The 14,445-nt window shown below is 45.0% G+C and overlaps 1 protein-coding gene across 1 annotated transcript in view; it reads left to right on the top strand.

Moving 5' to 3' along the window:
• Positions 1-14,445, top strand: part of RPS6KA4 (ribosomal protein S6 kinase A4) — a 173,048-nt gene that overhangs the window by 144,634 nt on the left and 13,969 nt on the right. The window contains exons 13-16 of the mRNA XM_085625976.1: positions 742-912; positions 1,519-1,710; positions 1,900-2,059; positions 2,246-2,409. Of these exons, the coding sequence (XP_085482102.1) occupies positions 742-912; positions 1,519-1,710; positions 1,900-2,059; positions 2,246-2,409 (687 nt within the window). The remainder of the gene's footprint in view (positions 1-741; positions 913-1,518; positions 1,711-1,899; positions 2,060-2,245; positions 2,410-14,445) is intronic.

Here is a 14,445-nt window from a genome sequence, read left to right as displayed (position 1 = left end):
TCCCGGTCCTTTGTCTTTCAATCCCGGTCCTTTGTCTTTCAATCCCGGTCCTTTGTCTTTCAATCCCGGTCCTTTGTCTTTCAATCCCGGTCCTTTGTCTTTCAATCCCGGTCCTTCGTCTTTCAATCCCGGTCCTTCATCTTTCAATCCCGGTCCTTCATCTTTCAATCCCGGTCCTCCAGTGAATTCACTGTGCATGCGCACCATTGTCTATTCATTCTTGCCAGGTGAGACTCTACCACTCAATTACCCTTTCCTAACACCGTAGCTATGTGCTCACCATCCGGCATCATTAGGATATCATCATTGGATTTTATGCTTGTGTGGAATGTTTGTGTTATTTGGTAGGATGCACGCTTTGACGCACAGCTGCCTGTACGGGGTGTCTCCCACGTTTTGTTTTCTATGATAAATCTTCTTTAACCATTTGCCTGCTAAAATATTCCACAATCTTTACTCTTTGATTTGAACAACCTGGAACTATTCACATTCTGCAGTATACATTCATGTTGATGCATGGTTTCTTGACTGGACAATATTCACATTTTGTGTAACAATCGGGCAAAATTCAGACTGTTATGACCAGACAGCATTTATCATCATTGTAATGACCAATACATATTCACTCTAGTGTTCTCTGTTTCCATCTTCTCCTGCCCTCCCCGCCTCTTTCTCCTTCTCTTTGTCTTCATGTGTCCTTCTTTCCAAACTATTCACCCTGGCTCTTCTGTCCTCCTCCAGTTTCACACCTACCTTGTGATGGAGCTGCTAAGGGGTGGCGAGCTCCTGGATCGAATAAAAAAGAAGAAGCATTTCAGCGAGTCAGAGGCGAGCGGGATCATGCGCAGTCTGGTGTCTGCGGTCAGCTTCATGCATGACGCTGGGGTTGTACACCGGGACTTGAAGCCAGAGGTAAGCGAGCACGTGTGGTCATTGCAGAGTCATGTGTAGAGGTTCCCAGTGCGCTTCAAACAGCTTGGCGGTGGATTCTGTGTTCTCCGCCAAACAATACTGACTGAATAAGTGTCTCTGAGAACAAAGGCTATGGAATCTCCTGGAATGTACCTACATGTAGGAGATAACTTACTTGTTCTTTCTCTTGTGGTTGGGCTTGCCCTTGCCACACACTTATCTATATTTTTAGTTTTTACTATTGTTGTATTTTGGTGGTTTTGTTTTTACAAGACAATTCTCCTGGGGAAGCTCATATTTTACACATTTCAGCAATCAAATAAGTCTCAGAATGAACTATAAAATACATTTTTACACATTAAAACATTTTTTTAAATGAAAGGTATACAGCTTTATCCTAAAGAGCAGTGAGGGTCATATTGGCACCTCGCCAGACAGGCCATTCCATATTGTAAACCAGAGCGGGTCTGGGATAAAGACCTGTTGCTTTATGTGGTTCAGGCTTTTGCTTTTCACGTGTTCTGTTTCCCAGTGAGAACCAAGAATCTACTATGCAAATTATTGCTGTCCTCGGTGTACATATAATTGCTGTTCTTTGCCTTTCAGAACGTTCTGTTTGCAGATGAGAGCGAAGAGTCCCCTGTGAAAGTAATTGATTTTGGATTTGCCCGTCTGAGGCCTCAGAACAGTCAGCCCATGCAGACGCCATGCTTTACTCTGCAGTATGCTGCCCCGGAGCTGCTGAAGGAGGAGGGGTACGACGAGTCCTGCGACCTCTGGAGCTTAGGGGTTATACTGGTACGGAGCTCAGTTGTTGGGGGCGGGTCTTGTTTGAGGGCAGTGGACCCGAGAGCCAGTTATGGAGTGGGAAGGTCATGGTGGGTTGAGGAGGCCGTCTTTGGCAATTGTTGCCACAAGGCTTGGTTAAATTGGACTCCATCATCATCAACAGCGAGTTTATAAGGTTACTTCTCTCTCTTTCCTTAGTACACCATGCTTTCAGGGCAAGTCCCTTTCCAGAGCACCCAGAAGGGCACGCTGCTCACCCATGCCTCTGACATCATGAAGAAGATCCGGGAAGGCGAGTTCTCGCTAGAAGGCGAGGCATGGAAACATGTGTCCGATGCTGCCAAGGAGCTGGTGCGAGGTGTGATGGAAATCTGTGCTCAGTGGTTTCTTCTCTCCACATTCTCCTCTGTCTCTCATAAGCTCTTTCCATTCGAGTGTCCTTTCTGTAGCATGTTTCGGTCTTCTCATTTCTCTCATCCCTGTCTTCTGCTGTCCCACCACCAACCGTATCATTTCTCACCAGCTTCCTCTCTTCCCGCACTAGGATTGCTCACGGTAGACCCCTCCAAGAGGCTGAAGATGTCAAGCCTGCGCTACAATGAGTGGCTGCAGGACGGCAGCACCCTGTCCTCGACCCCCCTCATGACCCCTGACGTCTTGGAGTCCACAGGTCCTACCGTTCGCAGCTTCGTCAATGCAACCTTCATGGTAAGATAGGAGCCTCAACGCAATCTGCATACATGACCCACATTCTGTTCCCTCTCCCAACTTACTTTGTACTCCTTTCTCAACCTTCCCAACCCCACTGACCATTATACAAATCTTTACCTCCAACTAGCTTCTGCCCTTTGCCTTATGTACTCTTATCTGTTCCTTCCCTCGCATCCCGCTCTCGTCTGAATCATGTCCTCGTGTGTGTGGTTTGGTCACTTGGTTAATGAATTTGAACCTTCAGTAAATATGTGACATGCGAGTTATATTAACATTGAGCTGATATCCTCAGTCAACCATAGTGTGGAGCGGTCCCACCACATATGCATACCAAAATCTGCAGTAAGTCATACGTTTTTACCCCCTTGAGTACTAAGGATGAGATGGTCTCTTCCTCCGCACCTTTGGGGCTAGCTGCACTGAAGACCAGACCAACTCAAACTTAGCACTTAAGTGACTACACACAAAAAGTCTCGTTTGTAAACAATAAGGTCAAACAAAGCAAAAACTAAAAGTGATGCACAAAAGATTCCTAAGTAAAACATAGTGACTTAGAGCGCCTCACTATATTTATGTTGGAGGAGACTGGCAAGTTTATCGTCCAAACGACCATGAGACATAGCAAACAGACTACCAAAACGTATGGAGAACTGATGTAAAGAGCACAGTGAGAAAAGGGGTCAGAGTGAAATAGTGAATGAGAACCAAGCATCGAGGGTAGGGGGCAGCATGCTTTCTTCAGTAGAGCAAGAGCAGAGAGGTCAGACAGAGATAACTGTGGGTCAGTGTTAAGTACTTCCCAGCAAGAAAGAAAAAATAAAGACTAAGACATGGTTATGAGGACTGCCACCAAAAAGGGAGCAAGTATGTTCAAAAGTGAAAATGGTAAATTATAATTTTAAAAGAACCAACTTAATATTGAGGACTCTATGAAAATGGCGTGCAAGCAGAAAATGGCATACTCATTAATGAGCGCCTGTGAATAGTCACTCTGTGTTGCTGGACTCGAGGTTCCATTGTAGACCATGCCTTCTTTGTGAGTGGGTGAATGTCTCTTAGTAGCTCCATCTAGAGCTCTTGTGAGGACTAGTTTTGTTTATGCTGCACCCATGCCCTGGAATCCTAAAGCTAGTCCTTCTTTTTGGAATTTGGATTTCTTTGAGTTAAATGCAGTACCAGATTTACCAGCACATCCGCAGATGTTAATAATATAATATTATCCAAAGCTATTTCTGAGTAGAAGTTTAACTCGCAGATGTAAATAACCTGTTTTACTTTTTTACTCAAGTCAATTTTGAATTGCACAAAAGACAGTTTTCTAACAATAGAGAGATGTAACCACACATCTATTTTCTTGTGAGCAAATCTACACCCAGGGGTGGATAGTGGACTTTCCAGGGCACTGAAAGGTTTGCGACAATCACTAGAGTGCTGTTTTACACAGACAGAATTAGGAATCCAGGCCTCTGTCATTGACTCCTTCAGTTAGACGTAGAAACTTGGAGAATGGGGGCAAATACAGAGTAATAGATTGAACGGCCTTCTGTTTTTGCCAACAGTGAAGTGCCAAGTATCCTTGGACTGACAACCAAGGCGTTTGCAGTCTTTTCCTCTCACTTGAGCATGTGCGTCCTGTGCCTCGCTTAGGTGGGAGAAGAGGCTGTTTTTGAACATCGCGTCTTCTAGGGCACAACTTAGAATGTATCAATAGTCAGCTGCTGAGCTGCTGGATGTTTTTGCTGAACAAGATCCCCTGGACGCAGAGACAGAAGAGGCTAGGCCCTTCAGGGTTCCAGCCAATGAACAGCCCACAGACTGTCTGCCAGAACCTCTGAGGGGGTACAGAGTGAAGAATTCTCATGCCTCCACACCTATACAGTTCCACAGGGACCCAGCTTCACGTTGCCAAAGACCATGACCAGACCTTCAAAGGAGATATAGGGTGTTTTCAAAGCACCAATCCTTGAAAGGCTGGAAGAGAAACTGGATGCAAAACAGAATATTCTCATTCACCCTGACACTGGTAACATTTCTACAAAGCCCCTGAGGAAAATCTCCTGCACATTGCCACCAATACCCAAAAAGTGAAGACTCTCCTTCGAGGAAGAAATCACCTACATGGAACCTCAGTGCCCGGTGCTGGGAAGGCACATTCCCCATGCCACAAACCCTATGGCATTGTCTTTTTCACCCAGTCACTTTCCTCCACCTCCTCCTCCACACTCCTGTTCTCCACCAACTCCACCTTCTCCAGAGGGGTCAGCTCGCTCTTATTATGACACCAGTATCCAATGTGGGGAGGGAGAACCATATGACCCTCCTGTGGAGGAAGGAGCGGGGATAGACTATAATGTAAGCCACCAGATGACCCAGACCTTGAACCCTTTGCCATCAAGCCTTCCCTTCGATGATACCACTGTGAATCATTCAGTGCTTCAGAAGGCACCATAAGGTGAAGACTCACACCATACAAAAGGAGAATGACTTTCTATGGAAACCTTTTCACTGACTGAGCGCACAGTCCAGTATTTACCAATGCTTTAGGGAATGCTTAAAACAGCCAGAGAATTCTAAGAACCCAGTTTGGGCAAAGTTGTGTACACCCAGTGTGGAGAGGCCATATCAGGCTTCTCCTAGTGACTCTGTAAACTAGAGGCCAGGCCCTCCCTTACACTCTAGTTGTTAATACAGCAAGGAAGCGGGTGTCTGTCGAGGCAACCAGGGACGTCTTCCTCACCGCACCCCAGACAAGGAAACACTAAGGGGAAGAGAGTCTGTAGTAGGTCGAATTACCCAGTCTCGAATAGCCAACTTCGTAGGTTTAATATCTCACTATAACAGGAATCACTGGGAGAAAATCGCGGTCCTCATTAAACATTAATCAAGATTAGGTGGAGACAGAGGTCTGTAAACAGAGGGCTATGCATACTGTAACAAACGAAGATTCCGTCAGTGTAGTTAGACTATCTTTCCACTCTTTCTTTTAGTTGGAAAACCGAAAGGTTTCTTAAAATAACCCTCACCCACCAAGATTTCCCTTGGTGGCATGCTTCACCGTAGGGTTCTTTTTGTCCCGCTGCCGAACGGGCGTGCTGCGACCGATGAATACGTGGGAGCACTTTCGATTATATACTATGAAGAGTTGGGATGTATAAGAGTGGGAGCGTCTTATCTAATGAGAAACTAGAGTTAAAAATACCTGGCTAAAGAGGATGAAATGATTTATTCAGACCTCTAGCTGGTATGGGTATGTATTTCAAAAGTCTACATGTTTCAAGCCATTACCCCAAGGCTTTTTGTCAGTGCCACCAACTGATCCTCCTATTGGTAAATGACTATCATGTTAGTATCCTTAATGAGTAGAAATACATATATACACAATACAATTCCCAATCTGATATAGCCTGCCATCAGAGCCACAGGCAGGCTATCTCCACTGGCAAGGATGTAGCTTTGAGGAAAGTCCGACTATAAGCATACCTTCCCTCCACGAGCTCATGAGGCCTAATTCTGGCAATATACATATCTAAAAAGAAACACTACCAATTGGGTATATATTTATTTCTACTCATTAAGGATACTCACATGAGTAAAACATAAAACACCTGTAAAGGGGGAGTAGAATATCAGATTTCCAATACTGTTGGATGGAAAAAACACACCAGTTCCATGTGTTATAGCAGTACTTCAGCAAGGCTACTGCCTCAAATTGCATACCCCCCCCCCCCCCCCATCAATATACCAACTAGACACCACAGCACACCCTCTTGCAAGAAGCGGTCTCAGCCTAGCTCCAGAAGGGTGCGCTACAACCAGTGCCCCTACATTAGTGCGGAGAGGGAGTCTACTTGCTATTATTCGTTTTTCAGGCCTCGAGAAATATACTCACCCGCTATGGCGAGTTCGATTTGATCAGGGTGAGCTATTTTTAGGGACCTACTGGCCCATTCTGGCGAGTCAAAAAGTAAATGAGCAATTAAGACGCCTTTAAATCTTGTTTTTATCTTGTCACATTTGCTGTGTGTGGTTCTAAGACCGAGGTCAAATGTCAGCTTGTATCTTGTACGCTTTGCTGCTTCTTTTATCCTGAAGGTTGGTGTATACTTTTCTTTCTCTGACTGCAGAGATAGAGATTTTGTAAAGTGAACAGTCTGACAATCATGCTGTACAATGAGTGTGAAATGAAAGGCTGTAGGATGTCAGAGTTGTTTTTCTAAAACAATATTTACGTAGCCTGTAAATGAACTGTGCAAATATTTCCATAAATGTTTTGTAATACTGTCTGATGGAAACAAGGATTTTAATATTATCAAAACAACTCAGAACACGTTACTCAGTTATGTGAGAATTATGAATATTTTTGCTGAAACCAAAATTCCACCCATTGTGTTGATGTTATATAGTTCTATCAGTATAACTGCATGTTAGTGGGAATGTTTGTGGCCGTTTCTGTGGACAATGTGCCGTCTGTAAATTACAGTGTGCTACCACATCATGCTTTATTAATCTATTTATTAAAAGTGAGAGTTTTTAAAACTGAACTGAAAAATATTCCTGCCCCGTCCTGATGACAATGCTATCAGTGAAGTTGGAGGAAAGTCAGGGGGCATATGAATCATAGATGTGGGCTATATTATTATTATACATGGAGCAAATGTTTAGTCTTTTACATTAAAAAAATAGTTTTTTGTGTAGCAGAAATGCCGAGCTCACATATCTGAAGGTGCTCCCATATGTGATAATGGAAAAAAATGTGATTCTCTAAAATAAAATGTCTGCCTAGGGTCACATAACTTGCGACCAGTTTACAGGACCAGCTCATTACAGTTGGGTCGAGTAGGCCTTCTTCTCCATGGAATGACTCATGGTGGTACTTGTGTGCAGAGACAACATGATAGCCATGTACTACATCCAGAAGTAAATGGAAAACACTCTGCCCTCCTTTCAGCATTGGCACAAATGTTTTGGCATTGGGAAGCTTGCTATCATATTCATCTTTTGGTAGAACACCTCCCAGAAAGTGAACAACAATTTTGCAGGACGCATCAACAAGTCCACAAGTAGGAAATACACCTGCAAGTACTCTGAAAGTACTTCTACCAGTGGGGGACTCCAGTCACTGACCTATTCACCACCCCTGAAAATGCAAAATTGCAAAGCTTTGCAATGTTTTTTCAAGCTCTTCCACTCAGTCTATATGTACTCAGTAACATGAGGAAGGTATCAGCCACCCTTATCCCTGTAGCCCCAACTCGGTCCAGGCAGCCCTGGTATTCCATGCTTTTAGAGGGGTCGGTCTGTCGGCCCACACAAGAAACTCCCAAGCAGGCAGGACCTTCTCACTCAGCAACCTGGTCAAATTGAGAACCTAGCCACCTCAATCTTGCAATATGGCACCTAAGGACTGAAAATATAGATATTTACAGCTCCCAGTGGATTGTATGACCATCCTACAAGGAGCACGTAGGCCATTACTGTGGCCTTTTACATAGCCAAATGGAAACAGTTAGTCAATTTCTGCTTTTCTAGACAACTGAACTCATTTATGGGATATATTTTTATACCTTTCTCACCTCAACAAAGCAGGTGTATCTTGCAGCTCTGTACATCTTCACTTAACAGCTATAGCTGCGTACATGGATGACATGGAACATGTTTCACTTTTTCACAATCCTTTAGTAAAGGTGTTCATGGAGGTACTTCATAGGGGTATACCTCCCAGAATACCACCTGCACCTGCTTGGAACCTTAATGTTGTACTAACACAACTGAACGGGGGGAGGCTCTTTATAACCACTTCACTCATGTCCCTTGCAGTTCCTTTCATGGAATGTTGCTTTCCTTGTAGCAGTAACTTCATTCTGGTGAATTAGTGAACTGCACACTGTTACTAACACAGAGCCATTTATACAGTTTCACAGGGATAAAGCGATCCTTAGGACAAACCCCAAGGTGATATCACCTATTCATTTGAATCAAACTATTGAGCTGCTTGTTTTCTTTCTGCAACCAGATACCGTAGCAGAAAAAGCGTTACATACCCTAGATTTTAAGGGTGCTTTCATGTGCTATTTTGGTAGGACTAAACCTTTCTGAAGGACGAATCAACTCTTTGTAACTTTTGCAAAACCTTGTAAAGGCCAAACTATCTCAAAAGCATGCATTGCAATGTGGGTTGCTAAATGCATTCCAACCGCTTATGCATGAGTGAATGTGTATTCCCTGTACCACCTAGGGCTCACTCTACACATAAAAAGGGAGCCACTCTGGCTGTCTTGGGTAACATTTACTTTAGTAGATATCTGCAAAGCTTCTTCCTGCTCACTCCACACTCATTCACAAAATGCTGTGGGGACATATTTCTTGTCAACAGGCTATGGTAGGCCAGGCTGTAATAAGAATTGTTTTTCTTCTAACATCTGCATCATCTGCCCCTCAGCCATTGCAAGGAGGAAATTGCTTTATAGTCCATGCTAAGCATGTAGATCTACAGCCACACATGCTACAAACAGAAAATGTGCCTTGCACTGTAAGCATCTGTGCGTAGCATGTAGTGCTGTAAATTCACATGCAACAAACCTCAAACCCCGGAAGTTGACAGTGATAGCACTTGTATCCTACAATAAATATACATGCGTTTTTCAATGCATGTCGCAGGGCATACATATACCCACTACAATCAACACTCATTTTCAACCCACTGAGCGTAAAACAATCTAAAGGTAGAGTGGTGCCAATGTGCATTGTAACACCAAGGAAGGAGTCCCACAACATCTCGTGACTAGAATCCTCTTTGAAGAAAAACAGCTTGTAATGTTGGAGCCCAACACTAGATGGCAGGAGTATACAAAGCAGATGAATTTACAGCGCTACACACTACAAACAGGTGCCTTCAGGGTAAGTAACATTTTCCTTCTCTACAGGGAAATCATTTTCCCGGTGGAGTAAAAAATATAATAGAAATAAGTTCAGTTGCACGTCCGAGAAGGCAATACATTTTGTCATTCATTAAAATTATGTTCAAGGGTCTCCGTTTAGGCATAGTTTGTAACTAAATAAATTTACTTGGGCAACGTAATTATTTGTATTTGTGCTATGTTGACTTAAATCAAACACAAGGAGATGATGAACGGAGCGCTGAAACTTTTCAGACACTCACCCCGAGTCACAGATCTGAGTTGAATCCGCCATCGTTCTTTAGCTCACTTCGCCACCCCAGGTCAGACACCGCTATATGCACATCAGTCTTGACCCTGTGCCTCATGGGAATAGTCCAGCCTGGACTGCCAAGTCTTGTCTTCCATGGACCGGAAGCAAGCATCCTGGGACCGGTTTCGGGCTAACAGCCCTCATCAGCCAGGCTAGCTTGAATCCAGTAGCAAAGTGAGCAAGGGACCCACGTCTGGGCATACCCTGACAACTTAGGGCGAACAAAGCAAACACAAGGAGATGAAGGATGGAGCGCTGAAACTTTTCAGACACTCACCCCAGTCACTGATCTGGGTTGAATGCATCCTCGTTCTTTAGCTCACTTCGCCACCACAGGTCAGACACAGCTATATACAAATCAGTCTTGACCCTGTGTCTCATGGGAACAGTCCAGCCCGAACTGCCAAGCCATGTCATCCCTAGACCGGCAACAAGCATCCTGGGACCGGTTTCGGGCTAACAGCCCTCATCAGCCAGGCTCGCTTGAATCCAGTAGCAAAGTGAGCATGGGACCCACGCCTGGGCATACCCTGCCAACTTAGGGTGAACAAAGCAAACACAAGGCCTGGCAGTTCGGGCTGGACTGTTCCCATTGGGTGCAGGGTGAAGACTGATTTGCATATGGCTGGAATGGCATGGTGAGCAAACAAATGATGGATTTAGGCCAAGATCTCTGTACTGTGGTGAATATATGACATTGTTCTGAAGTCTGTCCATCAATTGTTCTTTTTGCATTTGTCATCCCGAGTGGGACAGGTATGCCCAGACGTGGGTCCTGTGCTCTCCATGCCACTGGAGTCAAGCTATCCTGGCTGATGAGGGGTGAAACCCCTAAACCAGTCCTAGGATGCTTGTTTCCAGTCCAGGGAGGACCTGGTCTGGCAGTTCGGGCTGGACTGTTCCCATTGGGTGCAGGGTCAAGACTGATTTGCATATGGCTGGAATGGCATGGTCAGCAAAAAAAACGATTATTTAGGTAAGCCTCCGGATAGGGAATAATCTCTAAAAAGATCTTCTTTCAAAAAGCACCATAAGAAAAAGAATTGATCCTCTTACTCAAGGAAGTGGTTGGAGGCTTGATGCCAGACTCTTCCTCATTGTTGCATAAGATGCTAATGTTGAAAAAAGTGTTGGGAGTTTCCGTTTCCATCCGCCAGCACGCGTAGGATGGGGTCTTCTGTCTGGCAATGCTGGACTTGTTCATGGCATCTCCGGTTCACTCTGGACCATAGCCCCAGGAAGACCCGATCAAGTGGTGACTCTGGAGGCTCCAGTTGTGCCTGACTCCGCTCCTCTATGGACTCTGGCTTTGGCATCCAAAAACAGGCCTCCTTGGGTGCAATCACCTGTTCTGGTCAGTGCCATCTGTGACACCAGTCTCAGAGCCGTCTGTTCTGCTAAGTTAAAGTAAACAAAATATCATTCTGGTGGCTAAAGAGTTGAAAGCAAGTTTGGATAACCTGCCTTTGGCAGAGCCTCTTCCTAGGGCCCGAAAAGTCACGTAGATGGATTAACTATTTGTATCCAACTCCAAGGCCATTGCTATGTCTGATAAGGTAAATAGTTTCACAGAAGAGGAAGACTCAAAGGCTGATAACCTTCTTAAAATACTGATGCTGGCTTATAGCTTGATTTACAGAATGCAACTGGCCTGGATACCTCACCTTAAGTGGACATATCTTACGCCTCTGGTCCTCCTTCAGAAAGCTCTTCGTCCACCACAGAGTTCAAAATGCCCTCTTCTGAAACGTGTGCAAATGCTTTTGGGGCAGGTGTGGTTCTAGGGGATGCCATACCCATCAGCAGATCTAGTCCCCTATTTAGTCTTGCAGCTCTACTGCCTCAAACATCTCAGACCCCCCACGTTCCTGCTTTATGCCTCCATATTCCACTGGAGGGCAGAGTTCTCCTATTTCTTTGTCCTTTGCCCCCTTATCCTAGAGAAGGGCAGGGTCCCATTCTTGACCTTGGCTTATAGAACCTGGTAACTAAACAGGAAATGTTGAGGATGCCATCACTGAGGCAAGTTCTGCTGGTCCTGAGTGCAGGAGATTGATGGAGTCCCTGGATCTCCAGGGCCCCTACTTCCATTTGCCAATCCTCCACACCCCCTGACGTTACCTGAGGTTTGCAGTGGGGCCACGCACTATCAGTTCTTTTTCCGATCATTTGGACTGATGACTGTCGTGTATATTTACAAATGTGTTGGCAATGTAGGCATCTGAACTGCAGTGGCCAGGAATCCATATGTTATAAATATCTCCTCTCCCCAATGCATAGGTTAATCCTCATGGTAGCTGTTTTGAGCATGACTCATGTTTCCTCCTCAGAGGATGACAGATGTTTGGGAGATGATTCTGATTCTTCTCACTGAGAAGCAGGTTCCAGTTCTGAAGGTCTTACGTCTGATGGGTCTCCTAGCCTTGTGCATCTTATTGCTGATTCAAACCAGATGGTAATTTAGAATCCCTTCAGTGGTGCCTGAGAACACTGTGGCTACAACATCAGGGGAGCATCTGGGTTCAGGTACGGATCTTCCAGACACTTCATCCGGATATCGACTGGTGAATGGACCCCTTTAATCTTTGGTTGGGTTGTTTCTTCAGACCGCCACTGGCCCAAGCTACCATGGTTATAGACACCACCTCACTGGCCTGTGATGCCCATTTTGATGGCATGAAGCCTTAGGTGGTCATACGAGCAGTTCCTGCACATATCTGGCGCTGGAGCTGCGAAGCTACTGGTGGTCATAATACGAAGGCCTTTCTTCAGACAGGTTGGTTTGGGGCTGTGAACTGTTTTGGGAGGCAGTTCACCTTTGGCAGTCGGCGCAGCAGCGGGGAATTTTTTTGTAGATGCTCACCTTGCAGGTTTCTTCAGTGTGAGAGTGGATGCTCCGTCACCTCTCACTGTAGGACCATAAGTAGGAACTATACCCTGGAGTGATGGTGGTGATATTTTTTAGATTTGGGAGTCCAAACATGGATCTGTTTGCCACGGTCCAGCAATGTCCCCAGTTTTGTGCCATACCATTCCTCTGAATTATTTTCTGGGGGATGCCTTCTGTTTCCGCTGGTCTCTAGTTCTGCTGCACACATTCCTACCAATCCATCCCGCTTCTGTTGAAGTTTCAGCTGCAGGGGTGGGTGGATAAAGTATACCGTTGATTCTGATCGCCCTCGGAACCGAGGATCGGGTATGCTGATCAGATGGCTTTCAGGTACTTTTTCCCTGTCCGCAAAGGGTCAACTTGCTCTTGCAGCAGAATGGTTAGCTCTCCATCATAATCCATGAATGCTGCATCTGCAGGCATGGATATTGAACATTTTCATCTAGAATCTGTTGCAAAGTGACACCTTTTCGGGTGATCCCCCCAGTTTGTTACTTTTATGTGGGACTCACCTACTACTGGGACACTGCTATCCTGTGCCCATTGGAGGTGCTCGGACCCATAAAACATTTCGAATTTGGCTTAAAACCTGATTAGCACATTTAACTATCTACACGGCCATAGTATGTGCAGAAGGATGCCAATAGCATGGAACTTTAAATGCCACATTTGCACTGCAGCAGCTATTGTGCTATCCGCTACAGTGGCGGTAAAAACATGGATTTAGGCCTACCCTATGTAGCCTGAACGTAGCCATTTGAACCATGCTGCAGAAAACCTATAAAAATCACCCTTTTGACTGGTAGACTAACCTGATTTTAAATATTCAGTACGTCACCCCGAAGTCTACCTTGCTGCCCACAGGCTAGGGGGCATAATCGCATTGTATTGTAGTATTTGTATAGGATTTACTACCTCTTACATGGGGTGCTGAAACACTTACCAGCACAGATAGCCAGTTACTGCTTACCTTCAGGAGGATACTCAAGACCTTGCTGTTCGATCAGTAGCTGCCCCCATTCCCCCAGCGCCTTGAGACCCTCGCGGGTATGTAGTGCGCTTTACAAATGATTGATTGATTGATTGATTTTGTTTGTTTTGGGAAGAGTTGTCATGTCATGCGTGATGACCACCAAGGTGCTGTTATCATGTTATGGTATACAGCACCAGGTGGTGTGATCGGTGAGGGTATTTGAGAGATAAACATGCACATTATAATAAAGACTGACCAGCTTAGTGACAGGAGCAGTGGGATTCTGTGTTCTCATTCAGAAAATAAAGTAGGGGGGTGTAATCGGAGAAGGCCCAGTAATCCAACAGCTACATGCGCCAGGCAGGCAAGAAGGGCAAAAGTGCAAGAATGGGTATTGCTGACAAAAGCAATAGCCATGCATCATGTGATCATATTTATTTAATGCTGTCTACTGCTAAACAAATGCACCTTATGAAGGAGGAAGGATGTGGGAGAGCAATCAAGACTGGCAACCTTAGATGAAATTACATCAACTTTAAAACACCCAGGTTCTACCTACTCCTGCTAAGCTAAAGTAAAGTAAACATTTGAGCTGTGGTTAATACCCCAAGTCCCTCTCAGGCTGTCAAAGGCAGGCTAGCACCATTTGGGTGAGCCATACTTTGGTTGTAGCTGCCCCCACATACAAGGGTGAGACGAGAAACACTTGGCCTAAACAGCGCATGAGTGAATTGACTTGCCTCATGTTATCCTGCTGACCTCATACCCCCATTTACGCCCTATATTTTTTGGGATCCCAAAGACACTCGTTCTTTCTAGTTTATATAATGCAGTATCCTCTTGACCTTCTAGAATTTTCTCCCAGAACAACTTTCATTTTCATTATTAGCAGTGAATGACATTCCGGGGGGGGGGGGGGGGGGGGGCGGGAGTCAGTTTAATTTAAAGGAAACTTAACCCT

Source organism: Triturus cristatus, chromosome 9 (genome assembly GCF_964204655.1).
Source record: "Triturus cristatus chromosome 9, aTriCri1.1, whole genome shotgun sequence".
NCBI classification, from domain to species: domain Eukaryota; kingdom Metazoa; phylum Chordata; class Amphibia; order Caudata; family Salamandridae; genus Triturus; species Triturus cristatus.
Note: the sequence above shows the minus strand (reverse complement) of the source record. Positions and strands in the feature narration are given on the sequence as shown.